This window comes from Lacerta agilis, chromosome Z, assembly GCF_009819535.1.
Source record: "Lacerta agilis isolate rLacAgi1 chromosome Z, rLacAgi1.pri, whole genome shotgun sequence".
In the NCBI taxonomy this organism is placed as follows: domain Eukaryota; kingdom Metazoa; phylum Chordata; class Lepidosauria; order Squamata; family Lacertidae; genus Lacerta; species Lacerta agilis.
Genome location: NC_046331.1, coordinates 10,866,021 through 10,884,606, shown reverse-complemented (window position 1 = coordinate 10,884,606; position 18,586 = coordinate 10,866,021). Strand labels below are relative to the sequence as shown.

Sequence of the window (18,586 nt, the reverse complement as noted above, 5' to 3'; positions counted from 1 at the left end):
ACTAAAGCGTACATGAGAGATGGCTGTCCAACCTCTGCTTAGAAACCTCCAAGGAAGAAGAATCCACTACCTTCTGAGTGAGCCGTTCCACTGACAGCTCTTCCTGATATTTAGTTGGAATCTTCTTTCTTGTAACTCAATTTGGGTCCTACCCTCCACAGCAGGAGACAACAAGGTTGCTCCATCTTCCATGTGACAGCCCTTTAGATATTTGAAGATGCCTATCCTATTTCCTCTCAGTCTCCTCTTATCCAGGCCAAATATACCCAACTCCCTCAATGGCTCCTCATAAGACTTGGTTTCCAGACTCTTGATCATCTTGGTCACTCCCTCTGCACAAGTTCCAGCTTGTCAATATCCATTTAAAATTGTGGTGCCCAGAATTGGACACAGTATTCCAAGTGGGGTCTGACCAAGGCAGAATAAAGTGGTACTATTACTTCCCTTGATCTGGACACTTTACTTCTTTTGATGCAGCCTAGAATATTATCTTTTTTTCTTTTTGCTGATGCATCACACTGTTGACTCATGTTAAACTTGTGGTCTATAAAGACCCCTGGATCATTTTCACATGTACTACTAGCAAGCACTAGCAGTCTGGAGTAGTTTGTCTTCCTTTGGTCCCCACCCTGCACTCAGCTCTTGCCTGTGGCTCCTAGCAGTCAGCATGCGACAGCAGCAACACCCTGGGAAATGGGTAGCAAACCTTTGGTGTGTGAGACGCCCCTGGCATGCGATGACAGGCTCCAGAGGATTGAGCAGTTGAGTGGGTCCAACAATCAAGAAGGTGGTTACTGCTTGTGCTGCAGAGGGAAATGAGGGGCAGATGGGCTTGTCAACCTCAGAAAGTATCCTATCTAGGAGAAGAAAAACTGATCCTAAACCTTCATTGCCTTTCAGCTATATGCATTTGTGAGAAAGAAGAAACTGTGAGAAGTTTTCGGACAGGATGAGTGACTTAAAGTGAGGAAGCTCCATCATGCCCAAACACCACATAATAGTCCTGAAGGTTAGTCCTCAGGACATTAAGTCAGCTAACCCTCCCTTATTTTAAATTACTTTTGAGATTGGGATGAATTACGATTGAGGTGATCTGTACTCCAAAAAAGTTGATATTTTTGTTGTGCTTTGGCATTCAGCTTTTTACACAGATACCACTCAGTATTTGGCTCATTAACAGCTAAATTCTGTGATTTTAATAGCTGTTGTTCATCCTAATTCACCCCACCCCTGAAAGCCTTCGAAGACCACTTCCACACCAATAAATTTAAAGCACTCTTATACCACTTTAACAGTCATGGCTTCCCCCCAAAGAATCATGGGATCTGTAGTTTGTTAAGGGTGCTGAACTCACAGGTGTAGAATTCTCAGCACCCTTAACAAATTGCAGCTCTCAGGATTCTCCAGACCTTTAAAGAGGTATAAGAGTGCTTTACATGCATGGTATGGATGTGACCTAAGTCAGCAGTCAACCTGAGACAAAAAAAAGCATGCCTGCTTTTCATCTAGTGGTATGAGATCAGAACTCAAGACTTCTCGCATCCAGATGGCAAATAGTGCCCTCAAACAAGGAGGCTGGATCCTGCCTCTGCCACTCCTGACGTCTAAAACGAGACGCTTTTTGAGTTGGAGGTGTGGAGGCACAGTCCTCAAGTGCCCAAGCACCATTGGTTCTCATCCCTTTTAAGCTTACTCTCTACAAGAAGCCCCCCCCCCGCCCCCTTGTTTTGGAAGAGATGATAAATAAATCAAATTGCACTAAGCAGCCTTTCCACAGTTGCAATCGGGCTCCTTTGCCACGTCTGCACCTCATCAATCACGCCATTGTCTGCTTGAGAGCCGAGCCTTGTAAATGTCATATCCACTCAAGCCCAAGGAGAAGCGAATCCAAATGCAGCAAAGGAGTTTTAATTGGATAGTGTAATTAAACTGGGGAGGGGGGAGGAAGAAAGAGCGGGAGAAAGACCCAGCAGGCTGCCTTTGACAGGATAGATGAAGCCCCCCTTTTAATAGGGCTACAAACATATTTGTTAAAGAGGATGAGGCAATGAATGGTCTCTTCCTGATGGTGCTCTGGAGCACTCTGTGTGTGTGTGTGTACACACACACACACAGGTCATTGCTGAATGGATGTGTCTAATAAGCTGGGGTCCTATTGGGGTGTGTGAGAAGGAGACAGACACACCCGCTTGGAGCAGGCTGCTATATGTTAGAACTCCCAGCTCAAAAGCAATGGGGGAAAGCCCATCTTTAGAAATAGAGAAAGCTACTTCATACTGAATCGGGTCCTTAATCCAACTAGCTCAGTACTGTTTACACTTACTGACAGCAGGTCTTTAAAAGGGGCTCATCAAAGAAAAGCCCTGGAATGGGGGACGAGAGATGAGAATTTTGTTGTGAAGCTCCTGCAGCACATGATGGCACCATGTCAAGGGATATCAGCACACGTAGGAAGCTGCCTTCTACTGGGTCAGACAACTGGGTCCATCTAGCTCAGCACTATCTACACTGACTGGCAGTGGCACACCTGGCTTTCAGGCAGGAGGCACTCCCAGCCCTACCTGGAGATGCTGGGAATGAACGCTGGACCTTCTGCATGCAAAGCAGATGCTCTGCCACTGAGCTGCAGCCCTTCCCATCTTTGCCTGCACACATCATCCACCATGCTAGTGTTGGCACTGCTCTCAAGAGTAGTCAGTGGTGGAAGCAGGCCTTTCCCTGGGTCTAGAGGGAGAAAGCATTTTAAACAGAGGAAGGGGCGAATCAAAGGAAGACATGAAAGAGCCTCTTGGGAATTAATTTTGCAGCCTCCATGCCAGTGCAATTTCAGAGTCTGGTTCTGGCCCAGAAGTGCCTGAAGGAAGAGAGGGCTTCTGAACATCTCCACACCACCATTCAATAGCCACAGTTCATATCTATACACCTCTAGAACCACCAGTGTGTGTGGCTGGCATTCCACATGGAAGTAGCGTACTGTCGAGACACAGAATGTGCTTTCCTGACCCCATTTTCAGTAACTATCTTCGGTTTTATCCAGATCATCAGGAACCACACAATAGCTGCCATGCTGTGTCTATGACCATGCACTGATCGCTCTTCTGCTGTGGTTGGTCCCCATCAAGGCTATTGGGGTGGAAGGAGGGGAGCCCAACGGCAGATGGTGCCAGAGCCAATTACTTCTAATTTTGTCAACCTCCTTCAGGTTCGAGTTATAAAAAAGCATCACTGAGACCTTGACACTGCAATCCTAGCCTCCTTAGAAAGACATAACGGCGGCACACACAACTTCCCCGTTTTATCCTCACAACAAGCCTACAAGGTGGGTTAGGCTGAGACAGATCACAACTGGTGTAATGCTACTTGGTGAACTTTATGGCTGAGCAGGGATTTGAATCTGGGTCTCCCCACTTCTAGCCTGACACTAAACACCGAGCCATGTCCAAGAGGGACATGAGCAACCACCTTGCTGAAATTAAGCAGGCCCAGGTCTGGTCAGTTTCTGGATGGGAGACCACTTGGGAACCCCATTTGCTTATTTACTGATTTTTATTTCTGAATTTATAAACTGCACTATGTTCAGAGGAAAACCCTAACAGAGTACAGAAACAGAACTTAAAATTAATGCTATTTAAACAAGAATTAAAAAGTGCTGGAATGAAACAGACTTAATTTGAGAAGCTTTGAAAGCAAATTTGAAAGCAAAAGGAAGCTTTCAACAAATGTTGAAAATGCTTCTGTTCTTAGGGATGCAAATGTAGCAAAGCTTCCTATCACTGATACTCAAAGGTGGCTGAATGGAAATCCAATAAAGACACAACAAAAGCAATAAATGCAAAATGGCACCATTAAAATGTAATCTAAGAACCCAACCATCCTAATCAGGAACATAAAGCATTTAAGGAAGTCTAAAACGGCCCCGTTGACACAGACATCAAGTCTTAGGTACCTGATGAAAGGTGAGCAGAGAGGGGGCCAGATGGATGTCTCATGGGACCAACTATGCTCTGAATCAGGCTCCTTCAAGCTGGTGCCTTCCAGATGTTTTTGACTACCATGCCCATGCTGGCTAGGCCTGATGGCGATTCAAAACATCTGGTGGAGATTGTGTGTTACAGGAGAAAAGGTCCTGTCTCTGGTGCTGACAACGGCAGAATTCTGATTAGGACCTCAGACATGGATCTCAAGACTCAGGCAGTGGCTGCGATGATGAGAATTTATCCATTTTTCTACTCTGTGCTTCCTCCCAAAGGAGCCCAGGGCGAATACATCAATTTCATTAAAAAGCATTCTAGAAACAATTAAAAACATTTTAAAAACAATTGAAAGCAATCACATTCTCTAAGCCAATGATTTAATGGTTGCCAGGAGCAGCATTTTTCAAAAGCCTGGACAAACAGGAATGTTTTTTAAAATCTTCCTGAAAGCTGATAATGAGAGAAGCAGACAAACCTCAGGGGTGGGGGGCATTCCACAAATGGGGACCCACCACTGAGAAGGCTTGTTACAGGCCAACATCACATGGGCAGCCCCTTGTGGTGACACAACCAACATGGCCTTAACTGCTGACCTCAGGGTTCAAAATGTTGGGGAAGGTGCTCTTTTAGGTCCTTTGGTTCCAAACCATTTAAGCTTCATATTCTAGGACTAAAACCTTGAATTGGGCCCAGTAGCTCACTGGCAAGTCAGTGCAGTGCTTTCAGGACCAGTGAAAACTTAAATAAATAAACAGATGCGCTCAGCAAACAAAACATCCTGTTGATTTCTGGATCTGTGTCCTAACATAACCCCATTTGTGAACTCACAAGGGTGATGATACGCCCAATGTGTTCGACCCAGGAAACGAAGATACCTTTGGCGGCAAATGCTTACCGCATCTCAAAAACAAAGGCTAAAACAAAACAACAGCATTTGGGGGCCTGTTAATTTGGCTATCACTTACAAGCCAGCCCGGATTGTGCTGGAGAAAGCTATTTTCGTGGAGATGCCAAATTCGACGGGAAAAAGGACTGACTCGTGTAGCAACATCAATCAAAACGTCGGCCCTCTTGGCAGCTCTCGACAGTGAGGAGGGTTCAAAGGTTGCGGGATAAAGGAAAAGGGAGGAGGGGGGGTGGCAGCATAGGAGAAAGCTGCGCTCTGGTTCAGCTCTAATATGCCCTAGCTGGAAGGATTGTGCGGAGGTACCTACCAGCCCTCTGCTGCATTAGGCAGCTTTCATTAATCTTCTCGCCATCTTCCTTAACTAGCCATGCAGAACCGCTCGATAGCAAGACACATAATGGGAAGGCCCCTGCGCCTATTACCAGGTTAACATTCTGTTAAGCCCCAGCACAACAATGGAACAGGAATCGAAAGGGAATCTTAAAACCGTGAGCCACAATCCAGGCAATTAAATTACAACTTGGGAGCCACCAGTGTACATGTGTGGGGCCCACAGAGAGGTGTGGGTGTGTGGAGTAGGGCTGCTGGGGAGAACGGAAAGTATTGCTGCCAGAGGATGACGAAATTCCATTTAGATAGAAATTATTCTATTAATGGGGATGGGGCCGTAGCTCAGTGGCAGAGCATTGTATGCAGAAGGTCCCATGTTCGGTCCCCAAAGGCATCTCCAAGTAGAGCTGGAAGGGGTTCCCTGCTTGAAACCCAGGCAAGCCGCCAATCAGTGCCAATGCAGAACTAGATGGATCAATGGGTATGACACAGTACAATGCAGTACTTGGACTGTTTAATTCGGCCCCTGTATTCAGAACCAGAAGGGCCGAAGTTCTTTTCAAGTGAACAGCAACAGCAGAGCATTTGCTTTCCATGGGGACGGTCTCAGGTTCCAGCCCTGGCATCTCCAGGTTGGGCTGAGAAAGACTTGCTGCCTGAAACTCTGGAGAGCTGCTGTTAGTCAGCTTAGACAGTGCTTGGCTAGATGGATCAATGGGTATGACTCAGTAGAAAGAAGTTTCCTATGCTCCTAATAAGTGAATTTAGTAAAACAATGGGGAGGAAAATGGTTGACATGGATTGGGTTTTTAATGCTCTTGCCACCGAGCTCAATGCTTGGCAACCACACCACTGGCTTCTGAGGTTGGTGGGTGGCACTACCGTGTGGTTGCCACATGTTAGAAGGCTGGGAGAAGCTAATGCAGAAGAATGATCATTATTGTGTATCATTCTCAAGTTCCTAAAATGTTGTAAGTGCTGTACAGAAGATAAATAGACAATCCCTGCCTGCAGGCTTGCAGCCCTTCCAGATAACCTGTTTATGGAGCCTTCATCCTGTTTTGTTTGCATAAAGCTTATACAGAGGTTAGATTACACCCAGTCTTTATTGAGCATTCATCCTGATTTGCTTGCAGGATGTTTACATGTCTTCCCATTCACCCCACATTTTCTAAAACTACAAAAAAGTCTGGTATTTTTGCGCTAAGATGCAAAAGTCGAGGGCTTTAATCCATTTTAAATGTACAAATCTAAAGTTTTGGTATGCAAGTGTGTCACTCCAGAAAAATACTAATTGTCTGCAATCTCAGAGATAGGACACACACAAAAAAGGGATGTGGAGGAATGAGGTATTGAGGGAAACAATCTTGAGCGTTAATCCTTAAAGTAACATAGTTGTTCTGAGAATTCTCAGCAGGGGTGCCAACTTGAATAAAATACTGGGGGGGGGGTCCAGGTAAGCCCCACCCCATCACACCCCATTTGAATGATAATGCCCATCAACTTTGGGGGGCAGCCCCCTCAAAAATTTTATGGGGGGGGGGAGCGAAGGGACCTTGGCCCCTGGGAGTTGGCTTCTATGATTCCCAGCTTGAATGGAAACAGCTTGAGGAGGGGCCAAATGGTAGCTGGTCTCTCAGCTTAGCCAATGGGAGAGGGCCTTGCTCTCCTGTCTCTACCTCTGCTGCAGCTGAATGATAGAGGAGGGCGCCCATCCCTGGGAGTTGTAGCCCAATAGCACCTGGAGGCTCTGCCCCCCATTCTGGCTGGATGCTTGGCTCAATGCAGTAAGGCTCTTGTGGTGCTCCAGGTTTGAAAGGAAACATATCTGGAGGCCAAACTCTCATGAATGAGTCAACAAAACAAGCCACTCATTTGAACACTTGGTCAAAATGGCTGCCCTGCAGAAACTGTGCAAATCTGGTTGCCTCAATTTTTCAGCAGCACAACATGGCTATAAGCCACAAGGACTATGTTCTCCCTTCACAGTCGGAGGCAGTATCCCTCTATATACCAACTGCTGAACATCACAGGGAGGAAGGGTGCTGTGGGATTCAGGGCCTGTTTGTGGATTTCTCAGAGGCCTCTGATTGGTCACTGCAAGAACAAGATTATGGACTGGATGGACCACTGGGCTGATCCACCAAGGAACTTCTGATGTTCTTAAGTTAACATCCACACAGCCTTCATTGGTCATGTTCCACCCACAAGAGTTATTTTGTGGAGCTGGCAATGGCTTGAGGAACTGACTCCCGACCTGTCGTCTTCTCAAACAATGTAAAGAGACATTAAGAGAATCAGATTTCCTTTAAATTACACTATTGCCAAAGGACATAATTGTATTAAGCTTATTACGTTGCTTCCTTTAGACTTTATATTATGTACGCTTAATTGAGATACAGGGCTCTTTTTTGGCAATAAAAATGGTAGCTCCTTTATTAAGACTTAAATCTTCCTCGTTAACGACAGGACGCTTCCCCTCAAGATTCAAAACCTGCAAAATCTTTTGTGATAATCAGATGGCAGTTGATTTAAACAAGCACTTTATAGATATGGTGTTTTGCAAGATTCTAATGGGCTTGGGGTTTTACAAGCACCTCTCCCAGTGTTTGAGTTCAAGCAGCCGGATTTATATGGCAAATAAAGATTCAGAACCTTGAGCCAGCCTAGCATAAGAGGCAGAAATATTCTCAAAGGCCAATTAGGAGCAGAAACGACTCTGACACAGCCCTGTGCATCAGGCCATCTTCAAGCTGCCAAATTATTCCAGCAGGCAACAATCCTGTCCTGGGTCCCATGGAGATCTGATGGAGGGCTGACTGGATCAGGAGAAGCTTGGAGATGGAAGACCAAGGGGAACACCCTGGACAGATGGGGACGTGCAATTGGGATCCCAAGAAGTGTGTGATTCTGGGGAGGGGTTCTACTCTGAGTAGGAATGAGTGCTGGATACAGCCCTATGTCCACAGACACCCACATTTAAGATTCGTTTCTGAAGGGTATTTCTCTGGTGATCAGGGTAGAGGAAAGAGGTTTATGTTATTGAAATCACAAGTTGACGCCTTTGGAGAGGGAGTCTCTTTTTAACAAAAGAGCAAAGGCGTCTTTGTACAGTGGAAGTGCAGGACCATCCGTTTGTGACACGTTCCAGTGCACCTCGGAAAGAGTAGATGGAGGATGGTTGTGTTACAAGAGATAAAAACATGGAAACAAAATATATTGCAGAACTCAAAAACCGTTATCTCCCCCTCAGCCTCGCTCCCTCTGCCATAATTCATTTCAAGGAAGCCCCAGGAATAATTTTTGATGTAAACTCTGCAACAAACATATATCACGTTGCTGATAGGATCACAGGCAAACCTGGGGCTATGAAGAAAGCATCATTCCTTCATCCACCCAAATAAGTATTATAAGTGTTACTTCCCTCTTTAAAGGTTCAAAAGGGACTCATTGAAGAAAAAGCCCCAGAATGGGTGACAAAGAACCTGTTTTGCTGTGAACCTCCTGCAATGCATGATGAGACAATGCCACGGAATGTCAGCAAACCAATGACTTCCAATGGGTCAGACAATTGGGTCCACCTAGTTCAGCAGTGTCTACACTGACTGGCAGCAGCTCTCCACGATTTCAGGGAAAGGGCACTCCCAGACCCACTGGAGAAGCTGGGGATTGGACCTGGGACCTTCAGCATGGAAAACAGAGGATCTGGTAATCTACTGAGTTACAACTCTTTCCAGGAACACAATACAGTAAGTTGCCTTATACTGAAGCAAATCATCACACCATCAAAGTCAATATTGTCTACACTGACTGGCAGAGGCTCCCCAGGATTTCTGACAGCAGTTTTGCCCTGGACATCCCGGGGATTAAACCAGGGGTGTTCCACATGGTAAGCACGTGCTCCATCACTGAACTCATCCTTTCTTCATGCAAAAAGTTTTTAATTTTTTATTATTTTAAAGCCATAAATATCTATTTTTGTTAAATTACTTGTAGTTAATTTTTTAAAAGTTACCGGTATACAAAATTTTACAAACTACAGTGCTATCAAACAAGATCTGATGACAATATACATAAATCATGTGCAGTTATAGATCAGTGTTGAACGAAAGCATAAATATATTTTGAGGTGTACCCAAAGAGAAATTAAAACTGAATGGATTCACCTCCAGGCTGAATTTCCTAAGGCGCAAAATGCATCTTTCCTCAACTCAAGGTGCTATTCTTCTGGGCAAGGATTCTTGACTTAAATTCCTCCAGGAGTTTGAAAAGGACGCTCTTTTCCCATCTGTGTGGGGAACGATGTACAGTGCAGTTAAGACCAAAGTTCCTTTCAAGCCATGTGCAACCTCCATATGCAGCTCAAAGGTCCCCAGAGATCCTTCTGACATTACAAAAAGGCGAATGAGCCAAAGTGGTCTAGCTAGGGACCGGGTCCTGGACCCCAATGATGCAGGATTGGCTAGACCCTGAATAGTTATGTTGCACAAAAGTTTGATTGTGGGGGGTGAGCTGGTTGTTGCTTAAAAAAGAAACTCAAGATTGTAGGGATTGATTCAGGAAGACAACCTGGGTGGGAGTCAAATAGCAGCAAGCTTCACTCCCGTTCCCTGAGAGCTACAGACACAGGAAACCAGGAAAGTGGAATTTAGGGGTCTGTGCACTGTAATGCTTGGGAGTGTGGAGGAGGGGGCCTCTGGATACCGACTCAATCACTTTCTCTCATTATTTATGGATTGCAGCTTCACTTAGGGAGCAATTCCCAGTAACTATTAATTTTCGTTTTGTTTATTTAGGGCATTTGTACCCTGCTCTTCAGCCAAAAAGGTTCCTACAAAGATGTACAGTCAAAAGAAGACAGTCTCTACCCATAGGCTTACAATCTAAAGAAGGGAAAAAAGTATAATGCATGTCAAAATGAAAAATGTATGTCAAAATAACTATTTAAACTGTGAACTATAACAAAAAAAAAAAAAATCACATGTTCAAATCCTGTGGGTGTGTGTTTTATGTGTGTGGTTATCCCACTTCCCCCAATAATAATCAAATCAAATCATGAGAAAATAACTGCTTGGTCATGCACATTTCACACAAAGTTGTATTTGTATTTATCTCTTAAGCTTCTATTCCAGGGGCACAGGTGCTCCATAAAAAAGTGGAAAGAGCCCTGCTGAAGGAGATGCAAAGGTCCACCTAGTCCAGCATCCCAGCTCCCAGCTCCAAGCCAGTCAAATGTTTCCAGTCAGGCCACCCACTGCTTTTTAAAAAGCCGTCTAAATCTGAGACTGTGTGGTCCCATCTTATAGGAGTGAATTCCATAGTGCAATTCTGTACAGTATTCTGTGAAGAAGTACTTTCTCCCTGTTGGATCTAGGATCTATCTAATTAAGAAAGAAGGCATAAAAGCCCATCCTGTTGCATTGGATGAGACCTCGATCTATTTCATATTATTGATGGGGAGATAATTTATTGGTCCACTTTCTCTGCCCTACGCATGATACCATAGACCTCTATTCTCTCCCCATTTAGTGATAATTTTTTCCTAAACCACGGGTTACTTAACTTTTTGAGCTAGTGGGCACACTGGAATTTTGAGGAAGTGCTATAGGCACCAGTTGCAAAATGGCTGCTGTGTGTGTGAGAGAGAGAGGGGCGGAGAGACATAACACAAAATGGCTGCCATTGGGGCACACAGAAGAGGCTGAGTCAGAGTGAACAGGAACAGAGCAGAAAGAGCAAACAATATCTCACTGTGGATATTTGAGGGGAATTTTACTGAGACTTTTTGTGGGTGCCACAAGAGGCAGTAGCTGCACACTGGTGCCCACGGGTACTGTGTTGGCAAAACCTGTCTAAATTCACTTGACTGAGCACATTTGGGGGGGATTTGTTAGGTTAGTATATTCTGCCTTCAACTGCATAATAACATAAGGGTGCTGGCACAGAACGGCAACTGAGTCCACTGGATAAATGAATTCTTACCCTGCCTGTCTGCACATACCAATTGTCAGGCAGGAATCAGTTTGTTGGCATTGTGGGACACTTGCCAACACCCATACTCTGCTGATCATTAAGGTCTTTGGCCCTGCTACCATTGCTGCCTGCTTACCCACTCTAACCATCTGACCCAGAGGGAGAATGCTCGTGGGTGCAGTTAGGTATCAGGCCCTAAACTTAGTGGTCTGATGCCACAGATGCAGTAATGCTTCTGAATACCAGTTACTGAAGACCACAGGAGGGGAGTGTATTCTTGTGCTTGGGCTTCTCCTTGGGGAATCTAGCTGGACACTGAGAGAACAGATCCTGGACTGGAAGGGCCATTGATCTGATCCAGCAACCAGGCTCTGCTTACGTTCTTATACCCAAACTGTATTATTTCAGTTGTGAAGCATACAATTAACATTTGCCATCATCATCATCATATCCTGAACATGTCCAGTTTCACATTTTGAATTCACTTTAAATCGGAACAAAATAAAAAATCAAATGAAAAATCATTCCAGTAGCACCTTAGAGATCAACTAAGTTTGTTCTTGGTATGAGCTTTCGTGTGCATGCACACTTCTTCAGATACCACGCACACGAAAGCTCATACCAAGAACAAACTTGGTACTACTGGAAGGATTTTTATTATTATTATTATGGCAGACCAACACGGCTACCTACCTGCAACTTTAAATCAGAACACATTTATGATTACAGAAATGAAATGAGTTTTGCTTCTGCTGCCAAATGCAGTGTTCCTTTGCAGCTTCATCTTTACAGGCCTTGTGGTTGATGCTGTATACAACACCAGGTGTGAGATGGGGACATAGGTTGTGGGTGTGGGTGTGGGGAATCTGTGCTGGACATAATTAGGTCCATAGGCCAAAGGTTCCCCAACAGTGCATTTATATCCAAGGAGCTAAAGGGGTGTGCAGGTTTCTTCTCATTCTCATTTAATCCCCCCAACAACCCTGCGAGGTAGGTGAGGCTGAGAGGCAGTGACTGGCATAAGGTCACCCAGGGAGCTTCAAGGCTGAGGGAGGATTGGAATCCTGGTCTCCCAGGTTGAAGTACAGCACTTTAACTGCTATATGACATTGGCTACACTGGAATTTGTCTGGCAGGGTTTGGCTGGAATGGGGAAGCCTTTGAGGGGACGATATTTGACTGCTGGTTTGATATGATTTATTGTATTTCTATGCCACTTTTCATTCAAATGAATCTGAAAGCAGCTTACAAACAATAAATAACAATAACATAATAGAACATCACAAATACAGCGTAAGTCCTATACAATAATTAACAAATCATCAATAAAACAGTTGCAATCTATAAAATACAGCACTATTAACAAAATAGCGACTAAAAATGAGCTAAACATCACAATTACAAGAAAAGGCATATTATATGACTGAGAAATCAATGCGGCATTTATAATCTATAAAACAATAGGTTGGATGGGCAGGGGAAGGGAGGTGAGAAGGGGCTAGGAGGAAATAGGGAAGGCAGGCAGGATACTCACTTGGGCTCTTTTCTTCTGCAAGGTCACAAGTGCAGAGGAGCTCACAATCGATGGAGATGGGCTTCTGTTTAATCCAGAACTTGGTGCTGGCTTTCTGATTCGTTACAGGATCCACCTCCACCTTGTCTCCCGAAATCCCTGAGTGCCCAGAGACAAAAACAACAGTAACGTTTTGAGCGAGCAGGTTTAACATTCCCTGCCCCCATGTTTGTGTGTGGCCTTCATGGTGTTTGCTGGTTTCAATCTGCCTTACACTAACTCAGACCATTGGTGTACCTAGCTCAGTAATGTCTACACTGACTGGCAGCAGCTCTCCAGGGTGCCTGGCAGGGGACGTCCCTAGTCCTACTTGGAGGCAACAGGGACTGAAGCTGGGGCTCTCTGCATGCAAAGCAGCAGCTCTACAACCAAGCGTTGACCTTTCCCTATGTATGTTCAGGTGCACTGTTATTTGTGGGGTGGTTTTTGTTTTGCTCTTTATCCACTGTGCTGCATATTTGCTTTCACATGTTGGGTTAATCTACCATTCTCGCCAGTTTGGCTATTGTTGAAACTGGTGTTATGATGTTATGAATTATTGATCTGCACTTTTTATTTCTGCACTTCACCCAGAGAGAGAAGGACATCTTGGAAGGAAGCCTGAAACTCTTAACTATATAATATAATAAAATGTATTAATAATATAATATAATATAATATAATATAATATAATATAATATAATATAAATATGCTGCCTCCTGAACAAAGTCTCCAGTCTGGCATGTTGAGTAATAACACAGTAACTGTATTTTCACCCCTTTGGATTTCACTGGTGAATGAAGAAAAAAGAAAGAAAGAAAGAAAGAAAGAAAGAAAGAAAAAAAGAAAGAAAGAAAAGGAAGCAAATCTTAACAGCCACTGCTTCCTCCAAGATGCCAAAGGAGCTAACTAAGAAGTTAATCTACCCTGGGAGAGGCTCGGTAATTTATAACAGATTCTATTATGGGTTTCCCCATCCCTCCTCTCCTCGAAAGCAACAACCTTGCTGTGCGGAGCAAGAATGGACAGCATCTCATTGCTTAACTTACAATTACAAGGTTTCTCCTCTGACATGAGTGACCAAACCTCTCTATATACTTTTTCATAGTGGCAGCTGTGCGGGGAAGACTTAAAAGTAATTACATTTTTAGGTCATGAGTTATAGGTCAAGGTCACGCTGAAATAGGCAAAAGGAATAAAGAGTATTTAAAAACAACATGCAGGGGAAGCTGTTTCTTTGTCTAAAGGGGGCGGGGGAGTGAAAAAGCAGAGAGGTTCTTTCCCCAGCTCTCTTTCAGATTAAATATAAATATATATATATATATATATATATATATATATATATATATATATATATATATATATATATGTGATTATTCTGAGATCATTTTTAAAGGAAGGAAGGGAGAAGAAAGGAAGGTCTAAGAAATACAAATACTCTCCTTCTGGCCCCTCCCAAATCACAATCTCTGGAAAATATAACCCAAAACAGCACAAAAGATATAGCAAAATTATCAAGGGGCTTGAGGCAAAACTAATGTGTTTTGCTGCAAGAGCCTAACCTGGCTCTTCATATGAAAACACACAGCCGTTTCCTAGCCCCGATCCATAGCTTCTTCATGCACACAGAGAATTCTTGGTAAGCAAGGACATGTCCCCACTGCATCTATAAACAAAACTAAAAATGGAGGATACGGTGAACCTTAAAACCCATCAACATGATTCCACAGTTCACTAATGCACTGGAAAGAAAAGCATTCATTCGATCAACTTCTAGTATTTTACATTTCTACTGAAGAAGCAAGACTTTCTAAAACAATGCACAACCCCAAAGACAGAAGTCCTTTGAAATTTACACTTCTCTGAATTTTGTTTTTTTTAAAAAGATTTTATTAGTTTTCTACACCATAGAAAAAACAAAACACAACAGCAACATCAACATAATAACAAACACTTCTCTGAATTTCGCAGTGCAGTTCACTGGCCAAATAATATATATGAAAGAGCATGTACTTGAGGAAGGTGTGCATATAAGTGCATTGTATCAAGGGAAATTGTTTTGCAAAAAAAAGTTTGCATTACATGCAAATGTGTGCATTGATAGGGGGAATTCACACTAAAATGCTGATCCCAGTGAGTTTTATTTTTTACTGTTGAGAAGGAGTGCACAACAGAGGCCTTCACCATTGGTCAACAGCATTAAATTCATGGCCATGATTGGTAAGCTAGCATTCATATTTGTTGACACCAAATCTTGTGTAATCAGTTCAGTAACACTGCCAGTGTTTTAATTTCATTTCAGTGCTCATTTGTATGAGCTTTCAACATGGAGAAAATAGGAAACTGCCTTAGACAATTGTTCCATCTAACTTACTACTGCTTACACTGACTCTTAGAGGCTTTCAAGGGTTTCAGGCACGGGCCCCCTCCCAGACCCACTTGGAATGCTGGGTATTGAACCTGGGACATTCTGCATGGAAAGTAGGTGCTCTACCACAGAGCATTTCCTGTAAAAAATAAAGTAAGATTCTAGCACTCATGATTCTAAATAAAGGGCTGATTAAAATAAGAACATAGGAAGCTGTTGTACAATGAGCCAGACCACTGGTCCATGTAGCTCAGTCTGGCTACACTGACTGGCAGTGGCTCTCCAGCGATTCAGGCAGGGGTCTTTCCCAGCCCTACCTGGAGATGATGGGGATTGAACCTGGGCCTTCTGCAAGCAAAGCAGATGTTCTACCACTGAGCCCCAGCCTGTCCTCATAGGAGTTGCGGGAGCTAGTGCATCAGGGCCTTCAAAGCTCCCTCTTCCTAGTGCCCTTCTGGATCCTATTTCATCCTCTCACCATAAGCAGACAGGAACCTGTGCAGTGACTTTCTGAAGTCTGCTGTGCAAGCCCTGGCGTGGCAATGGGACTGGGTACATGGCACACACAGTTGTTTTCAGGTGCCTGAGGGGAATCCAGCCTCTAGGTACCGCTCCGGCGGGAAGGTAAATGGCGTTTCCGTGCGCTGCTGTGGTTTCGCCAGAAGCGGCTTAGTCATGCTGGCCACATGACCCGGAAAAACTGTCTGCGGACAAATGCCGGCTCCCTCGGCCAGTAAAACGAGATGAGCGCTGCAACCCCAGAGTCATTCGCGAATGGACTTAACTGTCAGGGGTCCTTTACCTTTTTTAAAGAATGAGTTCTAGATGTGCAAACTCTCTCCTGGAGTCAGTTCTCATGAAGAAGAAGAAAAGCAGTACCTATTTAGGAGCAACGAACAATCTGTTCTTTGGGTATGACAACTTCCTCCAGAGATTTTCAAAAGACACCTTCAGTCAGCCCTTTGCAGTCTTCCAGCATTAGGAATACTGATGTTATCTACTCTTTATGGCTGCCCTGCAGAGGAGCTCACCCCAGGACAAGGCAGCTTTGTTGTCTCAGCACCATGGAGAGTTCCTAGTGAGCGATTTGCCCTGGCAAGGTTGGAACTATACCAGGGCCCTTGGAGCCTTTCACACCAGTCCACTTTTCCTTGGCTCCTCCCCCTTTGTTGGGGAACTGTAGACTCTGTGACTGATCTGGAGTTTTCATAAAGTTGTAGCTGGTTGTCTGATGCATGCAAAGTTATCTGCTAAGTATGGCAAAAGGTAAAGGTAAAGGGACCCCTGACCATTAGGTCCAGTCGCGGACGACTCTGGGGTTGCGGGGCTCATCTCACTTTACTGGCTGAGGGAGCCGGCGTACAGCTTCCAGGTCATGTGGCCAGCATGACTAAGCTGCTTCTGGCGAACCAGAGCGGTACCTAATTATCTACTTGCACTCTGACGTACCTAATTATCTACTTGCACTTTGACGTGTTTTTGATCTGCTAGGTTGGCAGGAGCAGGGACCAAACAATGGGAGCTCACCCCGTTGAGGGGATTCGAACTGCCGACCTTCTGATCGGCAAGCCCTAGGCTCAGTGGTTTAACCCACAGCGCCACCCACGTGGGTTCTTTTTAAATGTACAACTGTGAATTTACAAGCAGATCCTCCTATTTAAATGGAATATTCACATATCGAAACACAAGGAATTAGTACCCAAACCTTGCTATGAACACCACAGATTCAAATATCCAGGCAGGCAGACTTGTTTGTAATACTGTAAGCAAATAAGCAATTTTAAACTGGGGGGAAATGCTAAACCCAGAAGTGACCCAGAAAGTCACAAAAAGGGGTGGTTCAGAGCGACGGCAGAACAGGGTGTTTCCAGGCTTTTTCACTGGTGTTTAAAATATACCGCATTTTCCTGTGTATAAGACGCCCCCTACTTTTGGACACCCCAGATTTAGAAAATGGGCACATGCACTATCCATGTATAAGACGCCCTGAGATTTTAAACCTTATTTTAAAGTAAAAAAAACCCTAGTCTTATACATGGAAAAGTATGTGATTTCACTTAAACGTGCGGTGCCTTGGAATGTAACCCCCTTGCATAAATTGGGAGTTGCCTGTACCAAACAAGATGCATCAGCAGATTCCATGTGTTTTAAGGGCCCATTGGCAGACTCATAGTGTCTATGGCTTGTATCCAAAGCTAGGATTGGTCTTGGACTGTGACTGGCAAGTGTACATGAGAGATGAGGATAGGATTTTTAAAAATCCCAAAAACCCACAGAGGCTTAGCCTTAGGGGCCAGGATTCTTATTTTCTTCTCTTTCAAATGCTGAGGCCACCAGAACAACACCAGGTTTACACTCAGTGAAATTAATGGACTTGAGTAACTCAGGTTCCTTAATTCCAATGGCTCTGCTCTGAGTGGAAACAAATAGGAGACAGCTAAACACCCCAAGGCAGACTTTCTCTGCTCTTGGTTTGGGGAGGCAGGGAGCATTCCTTCGACCTGTCTGCAAATGGGTTTTGCAACCCACTCACCAGGTGGGCGCCACTACAGGGATGGAGCAAGGTGGCAGCCACCATTGCATTTTAGCCGCTCACTCTGCTGCACCTACCCAGCTCATGACAAGCTGGCATGAAAGAGAAACCGGAGGCAGGAGAAACAGGTGACCTCCACGCGTGTTGTGTTAACCTTAGCTCCTGCGGGCGGCCAAATGTAGCGTAACCCTCATTTGGAACCTGACCACTGCAGCCGAGCCGGGAGCAGCCCCGCCAGCAAAGGCACTGCGCATTTCAATTAATCAAGTGGTGCAATTTGTCACCCAAGCACCCACCCCTCCCATCCCAGATCCCATATTTCAATTACGCACAGTGTCAAGAGCCCAAAAGGACGCCGGTAGTGTGTGAACTAATAAGGGGGAGAGAGAGAGAGGAGACGCTGGATTCTCTATCAGGAGAGAAGCTTCCTTATTAGAGCATTTCACTCTTGGCAGCCTGAGCATCAGTTGTCCAACAAACAAACAAACAAATAAACAAATCTACATATCTCCCCTGTGAAAATATTACTAGCAGCTGTTGGCTTGACGTTAAAAACTTCTTCCTATTTTTTTGCCCAGCTGTGGCGCAGAATGAAAAGGCACAGCTACTTTATAATGGAAACAAACCACAATACTTTTCTCTCATACATCCTCTTTCTTCAATAGATTAAAAAACAAATACAAATAGTCCCCGTGGGCCTTCTCTTCCCTTTATTAAAAACAACATAAAAGGCAAACAGCAAAAACGCACGCACACACACACAAAACATTTCATTCAGTGCCACTCCAAGAATTCGCACAGAGTGGAGTCAATATTGTTAATGCACCCATGTTAATTTGATAGGATTTGTCAGGTAACTCCACTGGAAAATTATATAAAACTGTTCCAGATGAACAGATGATAGTGACATGAATTAAAGTGATAGAACAATAGTGGAATATAAACCAG

At 44.3% G+C, this 18,586-nt stretch overlaps 1 protein-coding gene across 4 annotated transcripts in view; it reads right to left on the bottom strand.

The window, feature by feature from the left end:
* The window catches only part of MAPKAP1 (MAPK associated protein 1), a 181,779-nt gene that overhangs the window by 15,559 nt on the left and 147,634 nt on the right, over positions 1–18,586 (bottom strand). For 3 of the 4 annotated variants that reach the window (XM_033137517.1, XM_033137518.1, XM_033137516.1), the window contains one exon: positions 12,719–12,856. In XM_033137517.1, the coding sequence (XP_032993408.1) occupies positions 12,719–12,856 (138 nt within the window). Of the gene's footprint in view, positions 1–9,377; positions 9,500–12,718; positions 12,857–18,586 lie in introns of all 4 variants that reach the window. The other variant, XM_033137519.1, reaches the window with a different exon arrangement.